We start from the raw sequence: 26,117 nt of genomic DNA, 5'->3' as shown, positions 1-26,117 counted from the left end.
TGGGTAGAAGGGAAAGCTTCCTTCCTCTCTTGCCTTTTCTCAACAGGGGCGAGGGGGAAGCAACGGATGCATTAAAGAATTGCATCGATCAGGTTTAGATAACAGTGGAAATACATATAGCATGCACAATCGTCTGGCATGAAGTGAAACGCAGTAAGACGGGTACTACCACTTTCAAAAATCTCTAGTATGTGATTATAGACACGGTAATTCACAAGAAAATTATCACTGTGCCATATTAATTCTCTGCCGTTGTGCAGGGCAATATTTTCCAGCCCCTACGAAGAAATTAAAAATAGAAATAATCTTTATTTATCGTCTTCTGTTGTGCCGTGTTAGAGGGACTGTCTGGTCTGGACTTTGTCCAAAAGAGCACATGTCAGGACGGAAAAACGTAACGACTGTGAAATCTTGACAGAGGCATTTGTGAATGTTCATTGCCTCATGTCTCTTCATTGGTAAGGGTTGACAAATTTGAACATCGCGGGTTAGTTCCAAGTGTTCTCTCTTAATCGAACGAAGGTATTGGGTCAAGTCGCAAAACCGCGGAGAATCATGGATGGTTTGGAAGGACAAGAAATGCAAAATTCTGAATATAACAAGTAATAACCATATCTCTGCGGGGCTCGTTTGGGAAATATATTGTAAAATGGCTAGACAAAGTCACTCCCTGCACTGCACCCTCCCCTGCATTCAACACAATCAAATGAAAACAAACATCGCTATACTTCGAAACTATTAAAAATACACGAGAACATCTAAAATCAAAGAAAATTTTGTAGAAATGAATTACTAAAACGAAAAACATAGACAGGCTGTTGTCATTTGACTAATATCTTTGTTATTCTGGACAGGATCGCCATTGGCTTATCAGCCAAGGTACAAAATTCGAAAAACAACGAGATAGTGTTTGCAGAATTTGCAGAATATATGTGACGATTGTTACATGTAAATGAATAAAAACAGCAGCGCATTATAAACTTTTTATCACAGTAAATAACGAATTAATGAATAGAAAAACATTAGATAAAAATGAAGTTGTCAAATAATCAAAACTTGTGCTACTTGGAGGTGCTCAATGGACAATAATTCACGCTGATTATGTTAACTTTCAGTTTCATCAAGTAATTTACAAGGTGATGATGAGAAATTTGATTATTTACTAAATTTGGGATACTAGGATAAACCCATCTCTTCCAAAGCACTTCTTATTTCACCCTCCTAAAAGACAAGAACAGAGGTCACCACAGACCATACTCCCACCACCTTACAATTTGATGAAAATTTTAGACATAAAAACAAACACATCTCATTATTACAGAAACTATTATAAGCTCACTCAAAAGTTCTGTTTGAAAGAACTGAAGAAACTGTCTTTTTTAAGAATGTACAACTTACTTCTTGCAAGAGGTCCTGGGCTTGAATTGATTTTAAGACATTCTTTTTACTTGTTTCTTGAATTTCACCTCCAAGAATTAATTCATCCAACATATAGTATGCCTATAAGATGATAAAGATGAAGTTTTGAAAATATTGTTGGTTGGAGTAGGTATGGGCTAGCCAAGTTTGGACAAGCATAGTATGGACATTCTACTAACCAGGCATAGATTGACCAGGTACGGACTAACCAGGTTTGGGCTAACCAGGTATAGGCTAACCAGGTATAGGCTAACCAGGTACCGGTTAAGGAGTGATAGCGATGAGAACTGCTGATTGATGTCAACTTACCTTTTCAAAGTTGAAAATTATATCAAGTTCACAAACCTAGCAATAAAACAATGATAATTAGCTATCATTACTACTTAATACTAAGCAATTTTACCCAATCAAAAACTAGTAACACACCAGACTTAAAGACAGACAAAGGCTACTGGACTCAACCTCTTCATTAATGCTCATATTTGGATTTATTATATGGCTCATTTTTCATATGGCTTGTGAGTAGTGTTGAGATTTTATTTCAAGTTTTTTTAGTTATATACTTTTGAATAAACAATTACAAAAATTTAAATAAAAAGACTAATGTGAATTATATGACAGTTTAATGTTGAATTACATAACAATTTTGATACTTACACTTCCAAAATATTTATCCAACAGTTCTACATATCTGTGAATGATCTCAAGAGTTATCAGTTCATTGTCACTATTCTCAATTGCAGCAACAAAATACAGACTTGCATACCTGCAACATACACAACATTTGAAGTAACAATGTTTCAAACTGTATTGGGAAAATTATGTTGCTGATAGTAAAGATCATTATAATGTGAGCTATGTTTGAATAATGAGAGTAAAATGTGACATTTATTATTATTGTGACAATAATAAAATTGTTGTGGAGCTGCTTCAAGATTTTAAACCCAGAAAATTCTTACATCAACTAGTGCATGAAAATTTGGTAAAAGTTTTATTACAAATTGCCATGACCATGTCATATTTAAATAAAGTAGTCCAATAGATTACAATTGGGGGAGCAATTAATGCCAAAATCATATGTATTGCAGAATCAACAAACTGCACAGCAAGTTTTCTTTAACAACATTATTCTATTATTATCACTGGATGGATTTAGTGTTTGAACAAACTAAATGTTTGATGTTCAACAAGACAATTGAACATGACAATTTTCATATCATTTTTATAGCATATAATTCATTGTATGTGATAATCTTGGCAGTACATTTTATTAATAATTATACCACTGATCATTGTCAGTTTCCAACATTCTTATGTCTAGTCTTCCTAATGTAAAAAATGTCTCTGTACATTATTGTCGAAAGGGTGTATAATTTTAAGATTGTACATATATATCATACAAATATTATTGTGCATAATGGTAGCTGCAAGGAGTCTTTTGTGTTATATAATTACCTTTTATAAACAATCTTCAAATCTTTATACTCTAAGAAGCTTGACATTTTCGGTTTTCTTGCAAGTACAATTGATATAAGCTCTCTTGTGATTTTTTTCTTATCTTTTTGACTCATAGCCATGTACCATCTTTGAAGTCTTAGCTTTCCTTGTCGACTGAACAGCAGTATATACTGAAACTTAATAATTGCACAGAAATATAAGTTCTATTGTACTGTAGAAAGAAAATCTTTACTATTTGACAATAATAATAATAATACACAAAAACCCTCACCATTTTCACAAAAATATTAGGAAATTCTTTCCTCACCATCGATTGAATTGAGCCCACCCATACACCTGTGGCTTGCGGAAATATCTCACATTACGTCATTTTACATCATGTACTAAGCAACCGAAGCCAGACTTATTCCACTGATCCAGGGCTGGTGGATTTTTGAACATACCCCACATAAACTTTGTTTTGTTTGTTTGTTTAAAACAAAGAAATCAAAGGCCCGTCAATAGCAATATTTGGCTAATTTATTCAGTAACTTACCAACCATCAACTGCACGAGGTACACCAACCCTGAGTTGTACCAAGAGAAATAAGGTGGGAACGGATGTAATTTATCCTGGGCAAAAAAGGGGCTAGGATCATATGCTATATTTAGAAAGCGAATGAATTAATGGGTTAACAAAGCTATGAACTAACAACTTACTGACTCATAGCGTGCGAAAAGTCTGTATACAGTCAGGAAATGAAATTTCTGACTGTTGACAGCCTGACTGACTCAAAAAAGCGACAATCGGCTAGATAGGTTCGCGTTTCAAACATTTTCTCCGCTTTCTCGCCCAGCGCCAACTGTGCCGGTGTATGAAATTATGATTGAGAGTTCATGTATTTGATACAGAAAAACGACGAGGCTGTCTCAGCTCTAAATCATTGTTAAAATGATCACCAAACTTGACTATTGTAGATTTTGGAAGCATGTTGCTTATAACGATGAAGAAACACAGCAAACATTGTTGCTATCTGAATTCTGGGATTGTAGCAACATGGAAACTGACTTACTGACAAGCAGTTTCTGTGGTACATAGGGTAATAGCAAATTGCAAAAAGGTGGTACAACTGCTCGAGAAATAAATTACTGAAACAACCTAGCAGTATTTAATACTCCTAACAATGGTTTGTAATTTCGTAAAACGTCACTGATAAGCGTGATGAGTATCCTCGAGTCCAGGGTCACCTCAAGGCCAGACTACTTTTACTGCGCAGGGGCTTGGACACAACAGATGATTCACTCAGTTTGTTTGTAAACAGTGAAGCATTTCAAATCACATGATCACATGCTGTTAAATGGCTACCTTCCATTCGTCATTTCACTCTCATGTGGCTTGTAGTGGTTTCATTTACATACAAACTGAGAAGAAATATTTGTGTCTTGTGTTACTTCGTGCGTTTCTAAAAACAGCAAATATCTCAGAAACAAACAAAAACGGAGTCACACCACTACACAAACAACAGACGGCAAAGATTTTTGTCATACTTCGAGATATTGACGTCATAATATATAGAGACATTCAGTGGTCCAACGTAAAAACGTGCAACGATAATGCTCTTATGCGATTGACCCTCTTTAAAAACGAGTGGTGAAAAGCTGCACTGACAAATGTGGATATCAAAAAAGATAAAATATAATTAGGCAAAAATAGGCTTAGTAGTGGAAAAGGGAAAGATTTCAAGCAACTTTTAGCGACAACTTATAAAATAATTGAAAACCAATGAACTTTCGCACATTACCGTTGAATTGCAATCATCATATAGGTCATCTAGGGTTCACCCTAGATACTGTAGCCTGCGGATAAACTGACTTCTATGGTCTACTGATAAATATAAAGTCTTGATAATAAATCTTATCTGCTTTTCCCTTTTCGTCATCCACTCGAATATTTGGCAATTTTATATAAAGCGTCTGTTTTAGCATTCACAAGGGTAAACATTTATTTTACACAAATTTATTTCTTTCGTGTATGCTTATCTTTATTTGGTTTTAATAGCTCCAATCTCTTGCATGTCACGCGTGTTTCCACTAATAAACGTTCAGATTATAGTCAGTGATATGAGCGTCTAATTCATGAGTACTGTGAAGAATGATTTATAATTACCGACTATTATTAAGCCTCTTTAACACGAGCAAATTTGTTTTGCAAATTTTAATTGATACGAAAAAATTAGCTTTCAATCTTTTGTGCAAATGCATTTGACGTGGCACTTTAAAATTTATCAAATTGAGAAAGTGTTTGTTTGTAGACCTTTGTATTTATAAACTAGGCTTTTTTGGGAAATCATATCTTTTAACAGCTGGCCATTTTCTTATTGTTTTGTATATAAAAAACACACTCGCAATTAAGGTTATGAATGTTGTGTTTAAACCTAAAAACAGTATTTTTACACACAAATTTATTATTTCAATTAATGCATGCATAGTGTGCTAATTGTCGCGCAGCAATGTTAAATTCAGACGCGGTAGTTTCTGCTCTGATGTAGGTTAAAGCAGTCATACTAAGGTTAAACCGAGAACAGGGCTTACTAAAGTTTCCGGCTTCCTAATTACTTCTTGAAGAATTTATTCAAACGACTTAATTGATACTTTGAGGATTCAACAAACGGTCGTAAGCTTTACAAGTTATCCTCCTCGGCAGAGCCAAAAATGAAATACTTGATTCTGTGAATTTTTTTCATATATTCATTAGAGTATTTTTCTAAAAAGACAACCACAACGGCATGCTTATTTGAATTTTATTATATTAAAATATAATCAGTTCAAAGAAATGAAGCCGGCAAACTTTTCTTACGTCTTTACCTACAACTAGTGGACATACCACCGCTCATTGATACAGTGATATGATACTACCTGATACTAAGTATCTATATTTTTCGTACCAAGATGTTGCTTTATTCCGGTATCGTGGAATTAATAAACTCACACCATTGATTAAGTAATGTTGTACATAATTTCAGCAAACGGTTTTTATCCCCCTTCGTCCAAATTTGTTCGTTAAAAAAACATTTGCATTCCTCCTATTAATTTCGTCGATAAAGTTGATTGAAAATGTGTTCATTGTGCTGTGCGACTGTCTCATTTGCTCAACAAAAGCGGCTCACTTTATTACTACACACCATGCGCTTGGAATTATTGAAATTTAAACATTCACTTCTTTTATATAACAAACGTTCACTGTTGAAAGTTTGAGGAAAATAACACTCATGATTCTTAATCTCTTGCCAGACTTTGGTAGAAATTCGTATGCAGCCGTAAATAAGAACAATCACCATATATATGTCAAATTCACAGATAAATACGATCTCCTGGGGTGCGGTTTTGTTGAATAATAGTTTATCCCAATCACACTCAAATCAACCGCTTTCTATAGAAACCACTTCATTTTGAAGACAGAATATCAAGTACTGCTCGATTAGGATGTTTTCAGTTTGAGCTATCTTTATACCATGTCTGTTTTGCATGGGAGTAACTGTTGATTACTACGACCTCAATTACTATCAGGATATTTCGTCTGCTAGTTAAAAATATTTTTCCTCTGACAGTTGGAGTGAAATTTCATGAATATCAATTGAGTATCAGTTATACAAATTATAAACGCGACATATATCATCATAGCAGCTGGCTCGTAATGAAATATAAGCGATCGCGGAACTTTAATAATCTTTGTCCGTAAAGAAAGTACCAGTAAACATTGTTTTAAATTGCTTTTCAACTAATTTCATAACTTTAAAAGTCATCACAGCTAAAATAGGATTGTTGACAAATAACGACGAGAAAATCATCTTTCTTGGGCAGCTTTTAAGAGTAAAAAAATGCAGTGATTGTCAATATTTGCATAAATAGTATATATCAACAAAAATATTTACAGCATATTATTGAGTACAAAAACCATTTCTCCGACAGTGAAGACATTTAAAAAATGCAATCTGAGTACGCGTCTTTCATGTCATGCTATCTCAGTTACGACGCAAAAAAGTCATACTTCTAACTACGTTCAATTTAAGATGATCAGCATCAAAACAAATAAGTAAACTTTAATTTTGGTATGAAAATAAAAGTTCTTTGATCACAGGAACATACTCATCCAAACTCGTTCTTGTATAATCACGTAGCGTGACTCCGCGGGTAACTTAATTAACTGAAACTATATCGGATTGCCAGCTCATAAGATTATAATAATAAATAACATAGCAAACTGAAATTTATTAATAATAACTAAGAGAAGTCCTAAATAGCTGTGACTTAGCGACGAAATATCATTATTGATATAACCGAATGTTATGCTCGACTTACAAGTACTGTCTCGAGTATTTACGTCAAATATTTCCGGCCAGAATGCAAGCCGATTGTATCGACGGCAATATATATTAATAATTCAATGTGATACTTCAGAAAGAAACAATGACAATTTTTCCAACGCACCCGAAGCGACAATTGTTTATATCCTCAAGCTTCTTTTGCCTTCTCATCAAATGTATTTTAACTCATGTTGAAGAAACATTTTTCTTTCTTCCATTAAAACTTGGATTGTTGTCATCTGTAATCTTGAGAGCATGCCCACTTTCATTAATATGCTTGAACAGTTGATTGCGTGTTGAATACGTCTGATCACAAACGTTACACCTTAACTCCACACCTTCATTTTCCGCATCACCGTTTTTGTCTTTCTTAGATCTACGACGATTTTTCCGTTTTGTTTCATTCTCTTTAACTTCAAATTCAATGTTTATGTTTTTGCCTGCAATACTATCAGTGATATTAAGCATGCGGTTTTCAACGTCAACTTCCTCTGTGTCGTGTTGTAAAATAAGTTCAACCATTTTCCTTTCACATTCATCAAGACCATACTCTCCAAGACCATCAACATCCTCTTCACTACTTCGTTTTTCCAGACTTCGTCTTTTTTGGAACCTTTTCTTACCCTTTCCTTTATGCGCTAGTGCACTCGCAACCTCATCTGCAAACGACTTACCAGACTGTTCTTCATGACCTTCACCGGGCGATCTTACAATACGACGTGAATTTGACCGACTACGTCCACTAATATAGGCTGGAAGATCGAGAGAGTCTCTTAGATGTAAAGCATCTACATCAATCGCACAAGTTTCATCCGTATTTTCTGTAATACCTTCAACATTCAGGCTAATAGTCAATTTACATTCACTTCCGTCATGTTGTACGTCTACTAGCCCAGTTTCTCCGCCTAAATTCTTATCCATATGTTCTTTAATCAAACTAACTCTTTCACGATGTTTCTTCGACTTTTCGTGGTTTTTCAAGGCTTTGTCTGACTTGAATAATTTCTCGCATGCTGTACAATAGAAGCTCTCCTCATCCTCGCATTCTGATTGGCTGCTTGAGTTGTCATCCCCAAACTCCTCATTAATATGCGAGTCGATCTCAGTCAAATTCTTCTCCAAATGACACATCGAGTTCCACTCCTGTTCCTTGTAATCTTTGAGTTTCTCTAGTCTTTCTTTTTTCTCTGTGGCTCGTTTTTCTTTTATCAATAATAACTTTTGCTTTTCTTCTTCCTCTTTCTTCGCTCTGTAAGCCTTGACACGTCTATCTCTCTTCCTAACATGATGAACCAATTCTCTGATTTCTTCGTTTCTTTCTTTCTTGGCAGCATCGCGCAACTTCTTATTTTCTTTCTCCATTGCTCTTAAATATCGCCGGTTTGGAGCTTGTCTTATATCATACTTCTCATGCCAGACAAACGTTTTAAAAGTGCAATAACTTTGCCAGTAATCATAAAATAATTTAACTTCCTCAAACGGACTAGTTGACGAGCCAAACACGGGAATATCGTCAACGATTGATTGATCAACAAATTTCGAATCTTCTTCAACAATCGTCTTAAATACAAACGAGTAAACAGAATAGAAACCTTTCTCATCATCATCAAAACCACGATAAGCTGAGGGTTGAAAATAATGCATTAAATTCAAGCTATCATCGATATAATCATCACCACCATTTATTATCTGTTCTCGATGTTTATCGTACCAAGATCGTTCTTGACGGTCAGATAAAACATCATACGCTTGCTGTATTTCTTGAAACATATCCTTAGCTTCTTCTGGGCGGTCTGTGTTTTTATCTGGGTGCCATTTTAAAGCCAAAACACGATAAGCTTTCTTTAATTCAGTGTCGGTAGCGTCTCTTTCGACACCCAACACTTCGTAGTAACAACGCATAATACTGCTTCGTCGTTATAATCACTCCTATGCTGTTTTGCTCTATATTTAATACGCTGATTTCTTTTATCTACTGTATTAAAAAAGCCAACTTCTTCACTGTATCTAAAATTTACACACGTAGTCGGCCATATTGGACCTGGACGGCACGCGCATGGCATTCTGTTAATAAACGCTGTATTGATTGTAACAAAATTTCCTCGTGGTTATGTGGGTGAATGTATGGGTCATGGGTGGGGTGTTACCTGTGGGAGGTGGGAGTCACTGGTGGGTGTATGCGAGAGAATAATATAAGGCCACGTTTACACTGAACCGGACGAATTTGAGACTGGCCGAAATTCGCCTTTTCGGCCTGTTTACGTGGAACCGTTCAAATTTTGTCCGCCTTCTCTCGAGTGTTTTACTCGGTAATTCGCTCAATTCGCCCTGTTACTAACTCGTTCTGACGTTCTCTCGTTCAAATTTGTCCGTAAATGGTCGAAGAAACTCTTAAAATTCTTTGGTTTGGTTTTGTCTTCCATTCTCACTTTCCCTTCACATGCTGAAAACCGAGTCAATCGACTGAGAAAAGAAGTATTATACTTCAATAATCTGTAATCCTAGAGCGGTAATCCGGTTACTAAATAATCCCACAGCTGTCGATGACAGCTGACAGCACGCTGACTAAAGTGCGTCGTGTTTATCTGCTAACTTAGAAAATGCACATATCATAATTTCAAATATAAAATAATTATTCTTCAAAGGAAGATTCTAAATTTGAGCGTTAACATTCATTAACAGATACACTAAAATGATGTGACAATCACATTGTTTTCCCTCTTATGAGTTATCACTATAACAACAGGTTCCTAGCAACCTATATGACACTCCGGTAACCAAGTGAGATATCTTTCACTGTGATACCGCAAGACACAAGATTTGGTAGATCTTCTTCCCTTCTCAGCTCAAAATGTATCGTTCTTACCAACCAATAACCCCGGCGAGTAATAAGTTATTAAAGCAAAGATGGGACGACACATATTTCGAAGAACATCGCAGAAAGGTAAATTATTTTGTTATCAATTTAAGTAATACTTCGAATTTCGATGCAAACATCTCATATTTATATGATCTTTGGTTTGTTTTAGGTTGCAACATCAAAAGCGGTAGTTGATAATAAACCACCCAGAACATACATGCACCTTCATTTGAAATTAAAAAAATTACAGGTTTGTAGTGAAATGAATACATTCAAAGTATTTATATGCGCAATAGTTCCTACCTGCTGCGAAGGTATTTTTTGTAACGCAGTTCAGAAAATACCACATAACGCTCACCTAGTTCTGTGCTATTGATAAGATAATTATTTCTACAGAATATATAAGATCCAAGATAAGGTCAAAGATATAAAAGAATGGTTGCAATCGGGCAAAATTAATATAGGATATCTCAATAAATTCACTTTTTTTTATATTTTATGTAAATATGTAAAGTTGTCATTATTTTATTTGTCCATAAGATAACAGCCAGAATAGACTCTGTTAAAAATAAATATATAAGCATAAATATATAAGTATACAGGGACATTCATAAAGTTCACACGGGGTATTAAAGGCTGCGAAATATGATCTCTAAATGCAGCTGTAAATTATGCCAACATATACGAGAAATAAAACATGACCCTATGAAGTAGTACCAATAAGCACATTTAACTTAAACATGCTTAAATTATAATTGATTATTAATTTGAAATAAAACGACATTTGTTTATTTCAATGTTGTGTTTTTTCTTTGGCAGTTACACTCAAGAAGGATAAATACATACCACTAAAATGTTTTTTCCATGACCCTATATATAACACACAACAGACAACAATAATTAATATATCGCAAAATTGTCTACATTTTGCAAAAGTATCTCTCCTCCTCAATTCCAGATTCAAGAAGAACGAATAGCAACAATTGAAAGAGATAACAGAATCCTTCTTGAAAAGATGTCTCAGATCATGAGAACAAAAGGAAGAGTGGACAACTGGAATGACTATACTGCCAAAAGTCTGAACAGGACAAAAAGACAACAAGAGTTGTTACGTGTTACTCATGAGAATCAGGTTTGAAAACCTCTATAGTGTCCTATGATTTAATTATCAATCTGAGAAATCTATTTCTTTAAAATACCAGCATTTCGCTTAATTTTATAGGCTATTTTAAAGAGGGTTCTGGCTCAAAAACCAGTCTATGACCATTCAAAATGGGTATGTGGAACATTATAGCTGTCTATTTGAGGTAGCCATGCCTGATCTGTGCAAATGAAGAACCTCTGAGGATTACATAATCTTATTTTAAATGCTAAACAATCTTTCATTTATTTTCAGGAGGATCATTGGTTGGAAAAAGAAGGATACATGGACAGCATTTCAAAATATCCTAAAGAATGGTACAAAAAAAGCGCAGCTAAAAAGTTGAAGGAAAGAAAAAATGATGGAAAAGAAGACACAAGCACCTCAAAGAAAGGAACTAAAAAGGACAGAACGTCACCAAGGGAGGAGAAAAGCAGCAGAACGGCGAGTCCTCAAGAGGATGTTGAAGGAAAATCAGTCAGTCCGAGAGAAAAAGAAGAAAGGTCAAAGAAGGACAGTGGAAAAGAGAAAGAAGTTCATGAAATAAAAGAAGAAAAAGTAGCAGGTGAAGATACTGTGATTGAAGAGCCAGATGAGAAACCTGTTAAAACAGATGAAAATCCAGATGAAATAGCAGAAACTATAGTCAAAGAAGAAAACTGAAATAGATAGAAAATATAAAATGTTGATGACTGATGTTATTAGTTGTACGAAAGAGACATGCATTGGCTTGCACACAAAGGTTGAACGTATTTGACAGCATTATTGAACACAAGGACACACAAACCATCAAGTTAAATACATGATTACTTTTCTATTTAAATTATTAAAAGTAAAAATTGGGATGTTTTTAGCCAAATTGATCATAAGAATGACTTTAATCTTTGAAACACTTCTTCTTCATATTCTGTAACATGTCTATAATCTCCTGTGTCGGTATGTTATCAAGGTGATGAGTGACTACCAAACTATTCATTTTGCTTCAGATAACAATTATTATATCTATGAATTACGTTTATGTTTAGTGGTGAGGGTTATCGCAGATGTATCAGTCTAACCTAGATATAAAAATGGAAGACAAATGAAGACGTGTTCAATTATGTATATTTAAGATTTTTAATAAAACATAAAGAAAAAAAAGTATTATGTTGCTATGTTTGTACCTGTTTGTTAGTTTTAATACGACATTTAGGAGAGATCCTTTAGCAAGGATTTACAATTTTACATACCTAATCGAAACACGCGATAAGAAAGTGGATCTTAGTCTTAGCACAGTTAAGTCCTAGTCGATGATTTTCTGTGATGTCGCCCGCGCTTGCAAATATTTTCCACCTGTTCAGATTTTGCTGCTTCAAATAAAAAAGACGCGGTCAGAATGAAAACACGTCGTAAAAACTAAAACGTTGCTGGATATTTTGAACATTCCAAAATTACAACGAAATTTCTGAGTTGGAGCTTTGGCATTGCACAGCACTCAACTTACTTTCCGCAAAATCTAGTAATCGATTGACGGCCATGCTACTTTTAAACTCAGTCGACAAATATGCTTAGCCTTAGGGCCAAGAGGCAAGACAACCAGGTCGCAGTTTTTTTAAATATGACATTTCTAAAAACACAAGCGTCAAATTATTAAACCGTTAATTCCCCATGTTATATGACAGACTTCACAATCTGAACAGTGATTTATTGTCAAACTCGAACTGTCAATTCTCATACTAGATATTTCGCAATACAAATATCCCAGCACAAGGTGCAACATGCAAGTAAGGTTACATCATTCTCTAAATCAAAAACTGTCCTGTGTTAGGAATTCAAAATGATGCTATTCTCGTTTAATAGCGAGCTTGTACGAGTAATGGCCCAGTAGAACTACTGGGGTCTAGGGCAATATTGACAATGAACGAGGTATTTTTGCTCCGATCAACTTGTAACTAAATCTAAAGAACCCTGTTAGGAACACAGCAAAGAATGGCAGGCACGTTATCGCACTCGAATGGTATGACATGAGTTCATTTCAATTTCCTTAATGGGGTTTGCTTAACTCAATATTAATTAAAATAGCCCCGAGCAAAGTGAATTGTCTGGCCGATGGTATGAACGTTGAAAAATAGTAAAATGCCAGGATATAGGACTAGTATAACGACTAAAGCCCGTTTTCTATTAGGCTAATTTATTCGCGCGATGTGAAGATGCAATGTTCCAAGATTCGCATGCGCGCTAACTATGCTAATAAGATGACGTAACAATTTGGAAAAAGACTTCGACGATAAAACTGTGGTACTTTAGAGCGTTCACAACATTTCATAAATAAATTAAAAATAAAAAAATGCATCGCGCGTATCAACCGATAACCCCAGCAAACAACATGTTGTTGAAAAAACGTTGGGATATTAGCAGGTATAACGCACACCGACACAAGGTAATAAACTTCCAGCACCCTACTTTTCTGGTCAATATTTGCAACTTCAGAAATGATCAAGTTCACATCCACTTTGATAGGAATTTTGATTAATAAATTAAGGAATCTTAGGACAAAAATTTGTTTTTAGGTCAAACATTCATCCCCTGTTATTGACAACAAGTCACCTGAGACGTATATTCATTTGCATTTAAACTTGAAGAAAATGCAGGTGAGTGACTTGACGAAAATCATGATTTCTGATTTCATGCACGAAGAATAACTAAATGAAACTTCATGATTGTCGGTCGTGTGCACGGCGTGAAAATCGTCAACTTGTTGTAATGTTTCTTGTTTATACTTGTTAAAAATATAAGTCAGCATTGTCGCAACTGATTCAAGATAAACAATTAATGAACTGTGAGCAATGAGGCACAGTACGATATTGTTGCTACCTGTTGTACGGCAGGCTCTACGGCATCTTATATATGCAGATGGGATGATCTAACAAATGCTTACTTTCCTTGACAAAGACGCTGTTTCCAATCATCTGTACAGTATACATACAGACAGTGGTTGTTGCCCAGTGATGGTTATTAAAAAAATCAAGGGCGAGGTGGACCACTCTCCAATTTTTTTAAAATCATTTCACGTATATGGTGAAGTTGAACAACTTAATTTGTTACAAACTTGCATGACGAGGCTTGGGTTAAAATGTTTGTTAAAAACTGTAGTTTGCAGAACCACTGGTTACTTATTATACATTTTGCAATATAATAGTTCACACTTAATATTTCACATATCACAAAATGAATGGTGAAAATTATTAGAAACAAGAAGAACGATCTGCGCTTATTGATAAAGAAAACCGACTGCTGTTGGAGAAAATGACTTCAATTATGCGGACAAGAGGTTCTGTAGACAACCACAATAATTATCAAGCTAGAAGTTTGAATAAAACTAAGCGACAAAGAGAACTTCTTCGCCTGACTCATGAAAACCAGGTAAGTTTAGTGTTTATAGCATCAAATATACAGCCACATTGCATTGTATGATTACAGACGAATATCCAGCATGCCCTGTATCCTGATTATTGATAACAACCTTCAAGATATTCATACCGCTGTCATTTTTCTTCTATAGTGGTTCGTTGTATTTTACAAGATAATATTTGCATGTGTTTAGCTGGCGTTATCTTGTTTATTTCAGGCTATACTAAAGAGAATTACCTCGAAAGAGCCTATCTACAATCATTTACAGTGGGTAAGATCTCATATAATGAATTCAAGACCCTAGCTTGGATGGTAGAGCTCTTTAGGTCGATTGCTGAACCTAGGTCTTTCCTGACATGATATTTAGGGAATCTGCACGCCGTTGATTTTAAAAAATTTAATTTTTTGTTTCTTCTGCAGGAAGAAGAATGGCAAATGAACATGTTATACATGAATAATATCTCAAAATACCCTCAACAAAGACGAGATTCGTGCGATATAACTCAACACTCAATGCATGGTAGTTTGTCAAAGATGAAGCACTGAATACATCTATTTTTCAAGAAGTATATCACTCACAATAACTAAGATATGGAATAAATACTGGATCATTGGATCACAACTTATGTTTTTAACTAAATTCGTACATTAAGAGTCTCGAGCAATTATTAAAATATTATACGTTACTTAATTCAGTTCTATATGCCTGCCTTTTAGATATATATATACCTGCATATTATTTTCATATTCGCACGAAGTCCCCACACGGAATTTCTTAAAAATAATAGTATATACAGCATCGTGTTCAGACATTTTGAAAAGTGCCAGATTTTGAAAACTCCAGTTAACAGTTAGACTGCAACTGCCTTTATTTCACTATAATAGCATGTGTAGCCGGCGTGATCAAAACACAGTGTATAATGTTCTGAAATACATACTTGATAAAATGATCCTATACCTTGTTACGAAGGAGAGGGTTTCTGCTTTTTCGGTGTTGGTAAATATATCTAAATAATACACATTAACTTCAATTACTTCTTATCAATGAATATACAATTTCTGGTTTTGAAAGTGGCAGATGTGAGATTAATGGACGTGAAAGGAACCGAGTTATGAACCCCCAATCATCGTGCTTAATTTCTACGCCACTGGTTGACAGAAAATGTAAGCAATCAACATGAATCATTTCATGCACAAACCTTATCAAGCTTCTCAACAAATCTCTCGTATTCCGCCTCGTAAAATTGAAAAACCTCATCGCAATCCTAAAGCAAAAATCGTAAAAGTTACACTCGAGTTACACTACCAATTATCACAAAAATGATTGTTAGGGACATTATATGAGGAATATTAGAGCTACATATTAGCATTTAACAATAAATAATACGAAACGATAGAGTGTCTATACATTTCTATATTGTTAACGTTTTTGGGACTTTCAGTTTCTTTAAGAACAATAGATTAGTTGTCGTTTTGTACGACATACTAGGAGTATGAGAAACGCAATATATTCATTAGTATATTTGATCTTTTGTGATCGAATAGAAAGCGAATAATCAGTATGAATATTTATTGGTTTATACAGTCACCCTGTACTAGATTAGGTAAGCAGTAATTAATCAAATTTTCCATCAGCAAAGCCAGAAAGTCTGTTCCTAATGATTTGAGAAATAAGCTGATCTAATTAATGAGCATGCGTGTCAGAGTTTAGCCAAAACCTCAAGTCTGCGGTCGGCTTTAAACTAGAGAATCAGACACGCGTGGTCGTGAGAAAGAATTTTATTGTTTTTTATTTCTACTCGTGCCCAAAATCCCCCGCATGTGGACTATATGTGAGCTATGAGGTCTCTGTGAGCTGAGCTATCAGCTCAGTAGCATTAGTCATTACGTGTGCTTATTGAATCACATACACCAGGAGGAGGGGGGGGGGAAATCGACTTATTGTAATCAGTATTTCCTTTTTCTAAAACTTTAAAGGTTGAACAGCAACAGTCATGCGCAGGACGAGGAAAATATTAAGAAAAGCAAGCTTGGAACTAACCTTGCGAACGACGTGACCAGGTGGGTTATATTTACAACAGTTAGCTTTTACTAACAACATATCGCGGTGAAAGTCACACGGTGCAATATATTCACCTGCCTGAAAATAAAACACACAACAATAAGATCATTCTTGCTAAGTGTGAGGAGCTAGCAGAGATCTTCAGAAGTATATAGGGGACCAAGAGGACCAAGAGGACCCCAACTTTAAACAACCATGCAGGTCGAAATATTTTCTGTCTATTAACTGCCAAATATATCGCAACACTGAAAAACTCATTACTTTCAAGATTTCTCAAATACCTCCAATTTTGTTTTTATCGTCCCGAAGTCCATTGGACTCTTGATCACTTTATAATAACCAGGTGCTTCCGATGTCGCAACTTTATGAAAATAAAAAAAGGAATAACATAAAATGTGTAAAATAGAAAGCATGCATTAAATAAAACTGGCTATTCACATGATACCTTCACGTCCATTTAGCCCAACTGGTTTCAAAAATATCAATTTACATTTGAAAATACCTGGTTTCAGAAACCATGAAGCTGCACTACGAGCATTTTTCGATCGTGCACTTCCGCGAAATCTTGAAACTTTCTGTAACAATCTTTGGACAAGAAAGAATCAATCGTAAGGTTTATACTATGAATTAACCAAGAGCTAATTAGCTTCGTGTTGTGTCGTGTTTAGCTTTGTGTTGTGTTTATCTTTGTGCTGTGTTGTATTTAGCTTTGTGTTGTGTTTATAGCTTGGTGTTGTGTTGTGTTTAGCTTTGTGTTGTGTTTATCTTTGTGCTGTGTTGTATTTAGCTTTGTGTTGTGTTTATAGCTTGGTGTTGTGTTGTGTTTAGCTTTGCGTTGTGCTAATCTTTGTGTTGCATTTATATAGCTTTCTGTTGTGTTTATCTTTGTGTTGTGTTGTATTTAGCTTTGTGTTGTGTTTATAGCTTGGTGTTGTGTTGTGTTTAGCTTTGCGTTGTGCTAATCTTTGTGTTGCATTTATATAGCTTTCTGTTGTGTTTATCTTTGTGTTGTGTAAGTTGTATTTAGCTTTGTGTTGTGTTGCGTTGACGCCGTTGTGCTTATCTTTGTGTTGCGTTTATATAGCTTTCTGTTGTGTTTAGCTTTGTGTTGTGTTTATCTTTCTGTTGTGTTTAGCTTTGTGTTGTGTTTATCTTTGTCAGTGTTGTGTTTAGCTTGGTGTTGTTTTGTGTTTAGCTTTGTGTTGTATTTATCTTTGTGTTGTGTTTAGCTTTGTGTTGTGTTTATCTTTGTGTTGTGTTTATAGCTTGGTGTTGTGTTTAGCTTTGTCAGTGTTGTGTTTAGCTTTGCGTTGTGTTTATCTTTGTGTTGTGTTAAGCTTTGTGTTGTATTTATCTTTGTGTTGTGTTTATCTTTGTGTTGTGTTTAGCTTTGTGTTGTGTTTATAGCTTGGTGTTGAGTTTAGCTTTGTGTTGTGTTTTGCGTTGTGTTTATCTTTGTGTTCTGTTGTGTTTATCTTTGTGTTGTGTTGTGTTTAGCTTTCTGTTGTGTTTATCATTGTGTTGTGTTGTATTTAGCTTTGTGTTGTGTTGCGTTGTGTTTAGCTTTGTGTTGCGTTTATATAGCTTTCTGTTGTGTTTATCTTTGTGTTGTGTTGTATTTAGCTTTGTGTTGCGTTTATATAGCTTTCTGTTGTGTTTATCTTTGTGTTGTGTTGTATTTAGCTTTGTGTTGCGTTTATATAGCTTTCTGTTGTGTTTATCTTTGTGTTGTGTTGTATTTAGCTTTGTGTTGTGTTGCGTTGACGCCGTTGTGCTTATCTTTGTGTTGCGTTTATATAGCTTTCTGTTGTGTTTAGCTTTGTGTTGTGTTTATCTTTGTGTTGTGTTTATAGCTTGGTGTTGTGTTTAGCTTTGTCAGTGTTGTGTTTAGCTTTGCGTTGTGTTTATCTTTGTGTTGTGTTGTATTTAGCTTTCTGTTGTGTTTAGCTTTGTGTTGTGTTTAGCTTTGTTGTGTTGTGTTGTTTTAGTAGCTTTGTTGTGTTGTGTTGTGTTGAGCTTTGTTGTGTTGTGTTGTGTTGAGCTTTGTTGTGTTGTGTTGAGCTTTGTTGTGTTGTGTTGTGTTGAGCTTTGTTGTGTTGTGTTGAGCTTTGTTGTGTTGTGTTGTGCTTAGCTTTGTCAGCAACACAGTCAAGCTTAACAAAAATGTTGATAGAGCTCACAACACAATTCACAACTACATCCCACAATACACATTGAATATACATTATTAAAAAAAAAACTCACTGCAATGCACTTCTAACCCAACCAGGAGGGTGCACCGACAAATCACGAGGTGGGGGTGCTTTACGCTTTCTGTTACTTGTGCGAACAAGATTTCCCTCAGGCGAGCCAACTTCTGACCCACTAGATGGTTCTTCTGTATTTTCTTGTCTTCCTTCATTCAATTTTTCTTGAGTGACTTGTGTTTCATTTGTCTGTGAGCATTTCTCGACTACAACAGCTGCTTTATTTACAGAACTTTCTTTATTATCACGATCAGGTGCGATATCTTCTTTCTCTTCTTTTACTTCAGCTTCAGTTTGTTCTGTGGAATGTTTTCCACCACTTTGTACTCTATCCCAGAAAACGTCTTGTTGTCCTTTTCCTCCAGATGCTTCTAAACTAGTTGTGTTTACAACTTTTGGTTTATTTTCTGTAACGTTGCTGTGAATAATAATTTGTGAATTCTCTGACATTGTATCTGCCGTGCTACTAACTGAAATGTTGCCTAATTTTTTGTCATCTTTTAGGAATTCAGACAACGAAGTTATGGCCTGCTCTGAATCTTTGATCAACTTTTGCTTGTCCATAGCTTCAAACGTTTTCATCGTCTCAGCGATATGGTCTTCCACCTTCTCTTTCAGGCAAACATTTTCATCAGATGCTGTGGGCTCTCCTTCTTCTTCATCACCAACCTTGTTATTTCTCGGAGACGCTAATTTGTCTTGTAAATGTTCTGTTGCGTTAACATCTTTATTCACATGACAAGACACAACCGCATCTCGAGAATCCTTCTTCTTATTATATTCTTGTTGTTTTTCTTCGATTGAAGCAACACTGCCTCCTGGCCTATCACCAGCTGAAAACTCTTCAAGTGGTTTAGTAGCGACGCTCGCATGTTTTTCAACAGGACTAAATTGTTTAATATTTTTGTCTTCTTCCATTGTATCCATTGAGCCTATATTTTTAGCATCAGATTTCACTGTTTCAGAAACATTACTGAGCTCAGTGGCGAGATCTAACACAGGAAACTCGCCATCAAAAAGATCACCATTATCATTGGATTGAACAAGATCAGAAACATCATCGAATTGCTTCTTATCAAAATCAAACGAACTGCTGGAAATAAGTTCGCTTACTAAAGGAGAAAGGTCAATAGGTTTTGAAGTGCTCGTTATGGTAGCCGGTGTGGCTTCATTTCTGCCCTCCACAGGACTAAAATCACCCTCAGCACATGGCTGCGCATCTTTCAAAGTTTGTTGTAAAGAATCTGTTACAACATCTTTCTGGCTTTCATTTGTTTCGTGGACTTGTTGGGTGGACGACGAAAGATTAGCAGATCGCTTCTTAATCGCAATTTCATCATCTTTAACCAAGTCCTAACAAAATAATATCGAGTTTGGTATTAATATTAATTATACAGTATTTAGCATCAACTGTAGTATGAAAAGTGCCTAAAATAGACAAAACACTTTTCGACGTTTCGACCTGAGGGCCTTCGTCAGGAAAGTTAGTATGATACTTAGCAAAGAGTTTTATTGTTTGCTTTCTAGCCTTGATCTTTTACTTTGCAAGTATCACGCGGTATTATCCTATCATCAGTAGTATATCACGTATTCTGGAATAAACACGATTAGAATACCTCGAGCAAGTTTTCGTTGCATTCCAGAGAAATTTCACTTGTAGTGAGTGATGGGTTTGAACGGGATTTCACAGGAGATGAAGGGACAAATGGAACATTTGATGGTGAAGTCACAAGGGTTATTATTTCGTTCACAGGTGACAGTGTTTCTCTGAAAACAAAATACTTCAACAGTTTACAAAAGGCAGACATTAGACAAGCAGAATAATCGGATTTCGTCTTAACAAAGAGAATGCAGCGTTCCTGTTTTGAGCAAACTAACTGACTATTGAGACTTACCTTTCATGAATATTATCCAGAGATTTACTGGAAATAGGGCTGGAATTTTGTGATCCTGAAGGAGATTGGGCATGCACATCTGATGACATGTTGTTTTGGGTATCTCTGCAAAATAATTCAACGCTTCGGGTAAGGTTTAAATGCATTGAAACTAACGTACTACACACTTCATACATACTTCTTAAAATCAGCAGTTTGTCCGGGTGCAATGGAAACTGTGGTTACTTTGTTGCCAGCAGAGTTAGTCAAGCTTGCAGGACGTGCCTGAGGTGGGCGGGGTGAGGGTGCTATGGGGATTGGTGATGAGCCTGAACTTCCAACGACAGGAATAATGCGAGGATTGGGGAGAGTTGAGGACGTCGACTTCGTTGGGGCAGGTAATATAGAGGCAAGTTTTCGACCTGGGGATGAGACAGTTGTAAGAGTTTTTGGTGAGATTGTTTTAGGAAGAATAGCCGGAAGAGGTCGTCTTGAAACAGACACTGCTTTGCCAAGTTGTGCAGAACTCTGACGAGAGATTCCCTCAGCATTACGAATCGTAGCTGTCGTGGACTGCATTAAAATAGAAATATAACAAGTATTTTTTAATAATCAACACATGTAACGACATCCACATACCTATATTTACTGTGCATGTAATGTCCACAGCAAACCTAGATAGTTAGGGTACTGTGGGATAAAGTGCATGTAATGTCCACAACAAACCTGAGGATTTTGTTTTGGTTGCATTGTTGTCTTAAAAGCCGTCAAAGAAATTGAACTTCTTGGAGCTACAGTTATGGTTGATGGACTTTTGGACACGTGACCTATCTTATTTGTTGAGCCGCCAGTTTCGGGACCTGAGACAAAGGCAAAATGAATAGTTTGAAATAAACACGCGAGATTACAGCACACTTAACTCAACTGAAAGAATGCTATCAGTAATGCTGTCATTATACGCTTACACTAAGTACTTACCTTTGGTCTTTGCAATAGATAGCAATGACTGAGCGACGGTCTGAACTACAGAAGGCGCCACATTAATTCCTGTTGATACACTTTTTATTTTCACAGAGGCTGGCAATGTTTTTATCTTAGGTTTTGCTGGTTTTGTCTTCACAACATTGAGGTTCATTCGATTTTTGTTGCCACTCACTACAGATGCGTGTGCCTAAAAATATAATTAGAGTTGCCCTTGACTCATCTGGTCACTTTTCTAATCTTCGTGAGTGATGTGTTGCCAAGTGTCGTTAGTCTCGACTTCATCAAGAGTTTCACAGTAAACCTTTTGTATTGAAATGGCAACGAAGTAATGTGGAATACTAGCTGAATACACTTGATATCATGTTTGCCAACTTTGTGAAAACTTCTTACTTACCTGTAAACAACTTGCGGGTAATGGAGCAACGTATTTACTTGGAGCGACGGAAACAGAGGACTTAGTTCCCAAAATCATTGACTTAGATACACTAGTCGCTGATGACGTCATCTTCATGCCTGACAGTTGGTTGTTTTCTTGTTTTCCAGGTAATGTTGGTGTTTTTGATATGGTCGTGTTTTTACGAACTGTTGTGGGTGATGTTGATGTTTTCGTTACTGAAGTCACAATTACTTTCTATATAAAAACAGTAAGTGATGCTTATTAGAAACCTTCACTCAGTTGATCTTGTGATGTCAAAGAAGTTTAACTGATGAGTTCTATACCTGGACAGTTCCGGGACTATTTGCTCTCTGTCGTTTCCTTGATCTAAAATCTTCATCATCGTCTTTCAACCGTACTGCATAAAGACAGAAGGCAAGTTTGGTAAAAAGCGAGTATTGAATCAACCTCAATAACCGGGAAATACAAAAAAAATTTATCTCGGCTTTTAAGGGTAGTTTAGTTATGAATACCAAACGGGCGAGTTTTCAATGACGCGAGTTTTCAAAAATTTAAAGAACTTTCTTTTTTATCATTTTAATGCCTCGTCGTACACTGGTAAAAGACAGCGTATTTCTAATATACACGTAAAGAACAAGCTTCGACTGTTGTTGTAAATTAATAGTTATTGCAAGTTAAAAACGCTGCATGGAAGCATTACCCAACAAATTTACAAGACACCAGCTCAAGAATCAAGAACACAATATAATTGCTACAAACAATACTTACCCTTTGTTGTTGATGGTATTGTAGAGTTTACACTAGCAGCATGATTAGCCGCTGCTGTGGCAGAGCTTGTAAAAGCAGTTTGAGGAACAAGACGAGGCATTAATGGCACAACACGTCTGCCTTCGGATTCCCACTCTACACTTGCATCTGATCCGCAAACACTAAGTTAGAAAATTGTGGAGAATAAGACCAATGCTTTTTTCTAGTTATTAATTTGATATAACAGGCAGAAAAATTACCATTCTGCAATCATAGATAATCTATCATCACTAATTGCTCTACGAATCTCAGCACGATGTCTTTCTGTTGAAATGCTATGAATCAGATAATAAAATTAATACATAAAAGAAAATGAGAGAAATGAACAAGAGAAAATATCACAAACCTCAACTGTTCACCCAGTTCTCTAAGAAGTTTTTTCTTCTGTCTGTAAAATTCAATTTATAAAATGAATACAACTTGGATTAGACCATTTCAAAGATACATCATGAAGTATATCACCTGTCTAGTTCACCTTGAGCTCTAAGAGCAGTAACAAGTGCAGAATAAGCTTCAAGCTCTATATAATAGATAACATACTGAGATGATGAATAAATTGAAATTGAAAAAAGGAATTAAAAAAAACTGCTAAGGTTTCTTTCCTTGATTCTACTAAAGTGGCTGGGATTATGACCAAAATATTTTACAAAAACTGCATTTTAATAAGAAACATGAGCCAATGCATTAGGTAATATTAAAAAAGCCCTAAATCTTACCAATTCGCCTCAGAATTCTCTTAGATTCATCTCTAGTCAGCTCCATATTCTTATCACTGTAGTGACTTAATTGTGCCTAATCTATAAGTGAAGAGTGAATAGACCTTTTTTCATAATGATGTCAAGTACGGAAAGTATAATGTAACACAAGTTTGATTGGCTCGATAATTTTGCGGATCCAATTAAATTCCGTGCAACATAAGACTTTCCGTGTTTGACGTCATTATAAGAAAGGTGTATTTAATGCGACTGAGCTCGAATGTGGTGCTACATAATATGCATAAATATGAAATAAAAAGCCATGTTAGACCTGGTGATGTTCCTAATACACAAGTGACTTGATCAGAACAGCCAATCGAATAGGTGTTCATACTCAAACATCCAGTTGCATTGGAGTAAGAACAAGATGAAATCAAAGACAAAGAGAGGCGTAAGATGCGACATGCTGCCTAAGTTTCTTGATGAATTTATGTGGCAAGAATGAATCAGTGATAATAAGTTCAATGCCAACTTGGAGAATACTAAGTGATATAAACGAAGACATCGAATGAACTACCTGGAAAACGATATTAAAAGCAAACGCATACGTATAAACAAATTTAAATATTCTGATTTCTAAATAAATCCTATATTATTATTTTTAATTTTTGTGTACATTAATTTAGGCTATGTGACACGACACACGGTAACATTTTCGCGCGTTTTCACATTCGTTTCCATGCCAAAACGATTTCAAACACCGTCAATTTAAAATAGAAGTTAAAGCTAATTTAAAATATAAATGTGTGCCTTGAAGTGACCGATGCGGTAAACGACTCTAACGGCCAGGGGGTGGGTAAAATCATATGATCCGAATCTATTATGTAGAATACGCACATTACCTTTGCTATTTTATCAAAAGGAAAACTATAAAAACCACTGTAAAAACCATATCACAAGAAGAGTCATTCCTTCCGCCATATTGAATTTCTAATTACCTTCGTCCCACTTTTCTTTCCGCGCTGCGCTGCGCAATGACGCAGTCGATCCAGCATTATAGGCCGTAGGATGAGCATCCAAAAGATGCTTAGAAAACGGATTCCGTTGCACCCCTCGTGGAACTACATAATTTTCACATGAATCAATAGATAAAAATTTACTTTATCAGAATCCGTTGTTCCCCAAGCGAAACAGGTGCACAATTGGGAGAACAATCCCTCCAAAGTTTTATATATTCGCGCTTCGAAATATTCGAACCGCCATTGTTTTAGTAGCAAATACGCATGCGCTTGTCAGCCAAACTCGCACTGCGCACGCGCATAAGCACACACATGCTTCAAAGTGGAAACACGCTTAGTTATGCAAAACAATCATGGCTGAAAATATTTATAAAACTCGAATATCCTCATGTTTTATTCATTTTGTTGGCGTTACGGAGCAACTTTGCAAAGTTACACGCCAAGGGCTTAAGAAATGTCTTGAGTGTAGGTCTAAATGGGCCAAACTTAAATGTCAACAAGCTGAAATAGCTAAGAAATCGTACGAGAACATCGATGACGGATCTGTCAATTCATACATGGAGAAGGAGAAGAACCCTGACAGCATTAACTTAGAATGGTACCATCGTATGAAATGCTGGAAGAGATTTTCTGATGAAGAGAATATCCGTAGACAACAGCGAAAAGAAGAAAAAGGAGAAGGAACTAGCTCTAAAACTGTAACTTCTACCGAAGAACTACATGTGGAAGTGGAACCAATAGAACCAAGACGAAAAATTACACGCCAATCAGTCGCAGGCGTTAAGACCTTGCCTAAAAGAAACGAGTCCAGAGATATGTATTGTTTGTGGAAGAGACGCCTCTTGGTCCTCACTAGACAAGGTATGGTCATTTTGATAGATATAATTATACTAGTGCAATAGTGCAATGTGTACTAGTAGCACAGCATTCTCGAGTTTGGTTTTAAAATATCTTGAATTGTGGTCAATTAAGTTTATTTAGGGTAAAATAGTTTTTAATTACAAACATCCAACTGTGTTATTAGCAGATATTTAGTTTAATAGTTTTGTTCGCACCAGGTAACTAAGAAGAGAAAAAGAACCCCACTCATGTTGGCAGAAATAATTGATGCTGGTCTTCTACGTACAGCTGCCGAGAGAAAGAATGATGAACGGATACTTGTGCAAATCCGGGGGAAAGACTGTGTAGCACTGGAAGTCCCCTATCACAAAGTTTGCTACTGCAATTATACAAAATTTCTCACCAGAGAGACAAAGAAGCAATTGGAGATTGAAAGATCTACATAAGTGTACGAGAAGTCTTATGATGTCTTCTGTAAGAAAGTAATCGAGACTGAGGTCATTGCAAATAAGCAAATAAGGTATATGAAAGATTTGCTGGAGAAATTTGTTGTCATTGCTAAGGACACCGAGAATGTGGATGC

General features: G+C 35.8%; 5 protein-coding genes across 7 annotated transcripts; 2 read left to right on the top strand and 3 right to left on the bottom strand.

Annotated features, from left to right (window-relative positions):
* Nucleotides 1-715: 715 nt before the first annotated feature.
* LOC114535657 (AP-1 complex subunit sigma-2-like) lies at nt 716-3,207 on the bottom strand. The gene is made up of 6 exons (XM_028556946.1): nt 3,149-3,207; nt 2,875-3,053; nt 2,077-2,185; nt 1,729-1,764; nt 1,399-1,500; nt 716-1,221 (listed from the first exon to the last, which is right to left on the bottom strand). The coding sequence occupies exons 1-6, from the start codon at nt 3,185-3,187 to the stop codon at nt 1,177-1,179; spliced, it is 510 nt and encodes a 169-aa protein (XP_028412747.1). The 5' UTR covers nt 3,188-3,207; the 3' UTR covers nt 716-1,176.
* Nucleotides 3,208-5,702: 2,495 nt separating this feature from the next.
* LOC114535713 (dnaJ homolog subfamily C member 21-like) lies at nt 5,703-9,254 on the bottom strand. Its single transcript, XM_028557018.1, has one exon. The coding sequence runs from the start codon at nt 9,119-9,121 to the stop codon at nt 7,406-7,408; it is 1,716 nt and encodes a 571-aa protein (XP_028412819.1). The 5' UTR covers nt 9,122-9,254; the 3' UTR covers nt 5,703-7,405.
* A 727-nt stretch (nt 9,255-9,981) lies between these two features.
* On the top strand, nt 9,982-12,340 carry LOC114535668 (uncharacterized protein CFAP97D1-like). Its single transcript, XM_028556962.1, has 5 exons — nt 9,982-10,163; nt 10,249-10,329; nt 11,038-11,211; nt 11,302-11,355; nt 11,476-12,340. Exons 1-5 carry the CDS (start codon nt 10,071-10,073, stop codon nt 11,881-11,883), a joined length of 810 nt encoding a protein of 269 aa, XP_028412763.1. The 5' UTR covers nt 9,982-10,070; the 3' UTR covers nt 11,884-12,340.
* A 1,206-nt stretch (nt 12,341-13,546) lies between these two features.
* LOC114535644 (uncharacterized protein CFAP97D2-like) lies at nt 13,547-15,156 on the top strand. Its single transcript, XM_028556931.1, has 5 exons — nt 13,547-13,639; nt 13,770-13,850; nt 14,449-14,622; nt 14,828-14,881; nt 15,031-15,156. Exons 1-5 carry the CDS (start codon nt 13,547-13,549, stop codon nt 15,154-15,156), a joined length of 528 nt encoding a protein of 175 aa, XP_028412732.1.
* On the bottom strand, nt 14,958-24,668 carry LOC114535702 (BRCA2-interacting transcriptional repressor EMSY-like). 3 transcript variants are annotated; one of them, XM_028557008.1, is made up of 20 exons: nt 24,578-24,668; nt 23,697-23,777; nt 23,443-23,500; nt 23,327-23,368; nt 23,181-23,255; nt 22,942-23,102; nt 22,497-22,570; nt 22,171-22,407; nt 21,771-21,963; nt 21,519-21,652; nt 20,992-21,365; nt 20,814-20,918; nt 20,535-20,685; nt 18,917-20,271; nt 17,175-17,257; nt 16,954-17,033; nt 16,652-16,750; nt 15,810-15,875; nt 15,549-15,617; nt 14,958-15,384 (listed from the first exon to the last, which is right to left on the bottom strand). In XM_028557008.1, the coding sequence occupies exons 2-19, from the start codon at nt 23,740-23,742 to the stop codon at nt 15,573-15,575; spliced, it is 3,378 nt and encodes a 1,125-aa protein (XP_028412809.1). In that variant the 5' UTR covers nt 23,743-23,777; nt 24,578-24,668; the 3' UTR covers nt 14,958-15,384; nt 15,549-15,572. The 3 variants fall into 3 exon arrangements, with proteins under 3 accessions (XP_028412809.1, XP_028412810.1, XP_028412808.1); XM_028557009.1 differs by having other exon boundaries at nt 14,959-15,384; nt 15,569-15,617; XM_028557007.1 differs by lacking the exon at nt 14,958-15,384 and having other exon boundaries at nt 15,407-15,617.
* Between the last annotated feature and the right edge of the window lie 1,449 nt (nt 24,669-26,117).

Source organism: Dendronephthya gigantea, unplaced genomic scaffold (genome assembly GCF_004324835.1).
Source record: "Dendronephthya gigantea isolate DGI-Jeju-01 unplaced genomic scaffold, DenGig_1.0 000122F, whole genome shotgun sequence".
In the NCBI taxonomy this organism is placed as follows: Eukaryota; Metazoa; Cnidaria; class Anthozoa; order Malacalcyonacea; family Nephtheidae; genus Dendronephthya; species Dendronephthya gigantea.
This window is presented reverse-complemented; position numbering and strand designations above follow the sequence as displayed.